Raw genomic sequence first — 1,482 nt, forward strand, 5'->3', positions numbered from 1 at the left:
AAATGATCTTCTTATGGCCTCAGACAGTGGACTCATCTCTGTGCTTGTTCTGTTAGACCTCAGTGCTGCTTTTGATACTGTTGACCATAAAATTTTATTACAGAGATTAGAGCATGCCATAGGTATTAAAGGCACTGCGCTGCGGTGGTTTGAATCATATTTATCTAATAGATTACAATTTGTTCATGTAAATGGGGAATCTTCTTCACAGACTAAGGTTAATTATGGAGTTCCACAAGGTTCTGTGCTAGGACCAATTTTATTCACTTTATACATGCTTCCCTTGGGCAGTATTATTAGACGGCATTGCTTAAATTTTCATTGTTACGCAGATGATACCCAGCTTTATCTATCCATGAAGCCAGAGGACACACACCAATTAGCTAAACTGCAGGATTGTCTTACAGACATAAAGACATGGATGACCTCTAATTTCCTGTTTTTAAACTCGGATAAAACTGAAGTTATTGTACTTGGCCCCACAAATCTTAGAAACATGGTGTCTAACCAGATCCTTACTCTGGATGGCATTACCCTGACCTCTAGTAATACTGTGAGAAATCTTGGAGTCATTTTTGATCAGGATATGTCATTCAAAGCGCATATTAAACAAATATGTAGGACTGCTTTTTTGCATTTATGCAATATCTCTAAAATTAGAAAGGTCTTGTCTCAGAGTGATGCTGAAAAACTAATTCATGCATTTATTTCCTCTAGGCTGGACTATTGTAATTCATTATTATCAGGTTGTCCTAAAAGTTCCCTGAAAAGCCTTCAGTTAATTCAAAATGCTGCAGCTAGAGTACTGATGGGGACTAGAAGGAGAGAGCATATCTCACCCATATTGGCCTCTCTTCATTGGCTTCCTGTTAATTCTAGAATAGAATTTAAAATTCTTCTTCTTACTTATAAGGTTTTGAATAATCAGGTCCCATCTTATCTTAGGGACCTCATAGTACCATATCACCCCAATAGAGCGCTTCGCTCTCAGACTGCAGGCTTACTTGTAGTTCCTAGGCTTTGTAAGAGTAGAATGGGAGGCAGAGCATTCAGCTTTCAGGCTCCTCTCCTGTGGAACCAGCTCCCAATTCAGATCAGGGAGACAGACACCCTCTCTACTTTTAAGATTAGGCTTAAAACTTTCCTTTTTGCTAAAGCTTATAGTTAGGGCTGGATCAGGTGACCCTGAACCATCCCTTAGTTATGCTGCTATAGACTTAGACTGCTGGGGGGTTCCCATGATGCACTGAGTGTTTCTTTCTCTTTTTGCTCTGTATGCACCACTCTGCATTTAATCATTAGTGATTGATCTCTGCTCCCCTCCACAGCATGTCTTTTTCCTGGTTCTCTCCCTCAGCCCCAACCAGTCCCAGCAGAAGACTGCCCCTCCCTGAGCCTGGTTCTGCTGGAGGTTTCTTCCTGTTAAAAGGGAGTTTTTCCTTCCCACTGTCGCCAAGTGCTTGCTCACAGGGGATCGTTTTG

At 41.2% G+C, this 1,482-nt stretch overlaps 1 protein-coding gene across 1 annotated transcript; it reads left to right on the plus strand.

Moving 5' to 3' along the window:
• Positions 1–271: 271 nt before the first annotated feature.
• On the plus strand, positions 272–1,168 carry LOC117501131 (the record flags this gene model as incomplete). The annotated part of the gene is made up of 1 exon (XM_034159962.1): positions 272–1,168. A coding segment is annotated over one exon (897 nt), but the record flags the coding sequence as incomplete, so codon positions are not given.
• Positions 1,169–1,482: the final 314 nt, after the last annotated feature.

This window comes from Thalassophryne amazonica, chromosome 19 (genome assembly GCF_902500255.1).
Source record: "Thalassophryne amazonica chromosome 19, fThaAma1.1, whole genome shotgun sequence".
Classification (NCBI taxonomy): Eukaryota; Metazoa; Chordata; class Actinopteri; order Batrachoidiformes; family Batrachoididae; genus Thalassophryne; species Thalassophryne amazonica.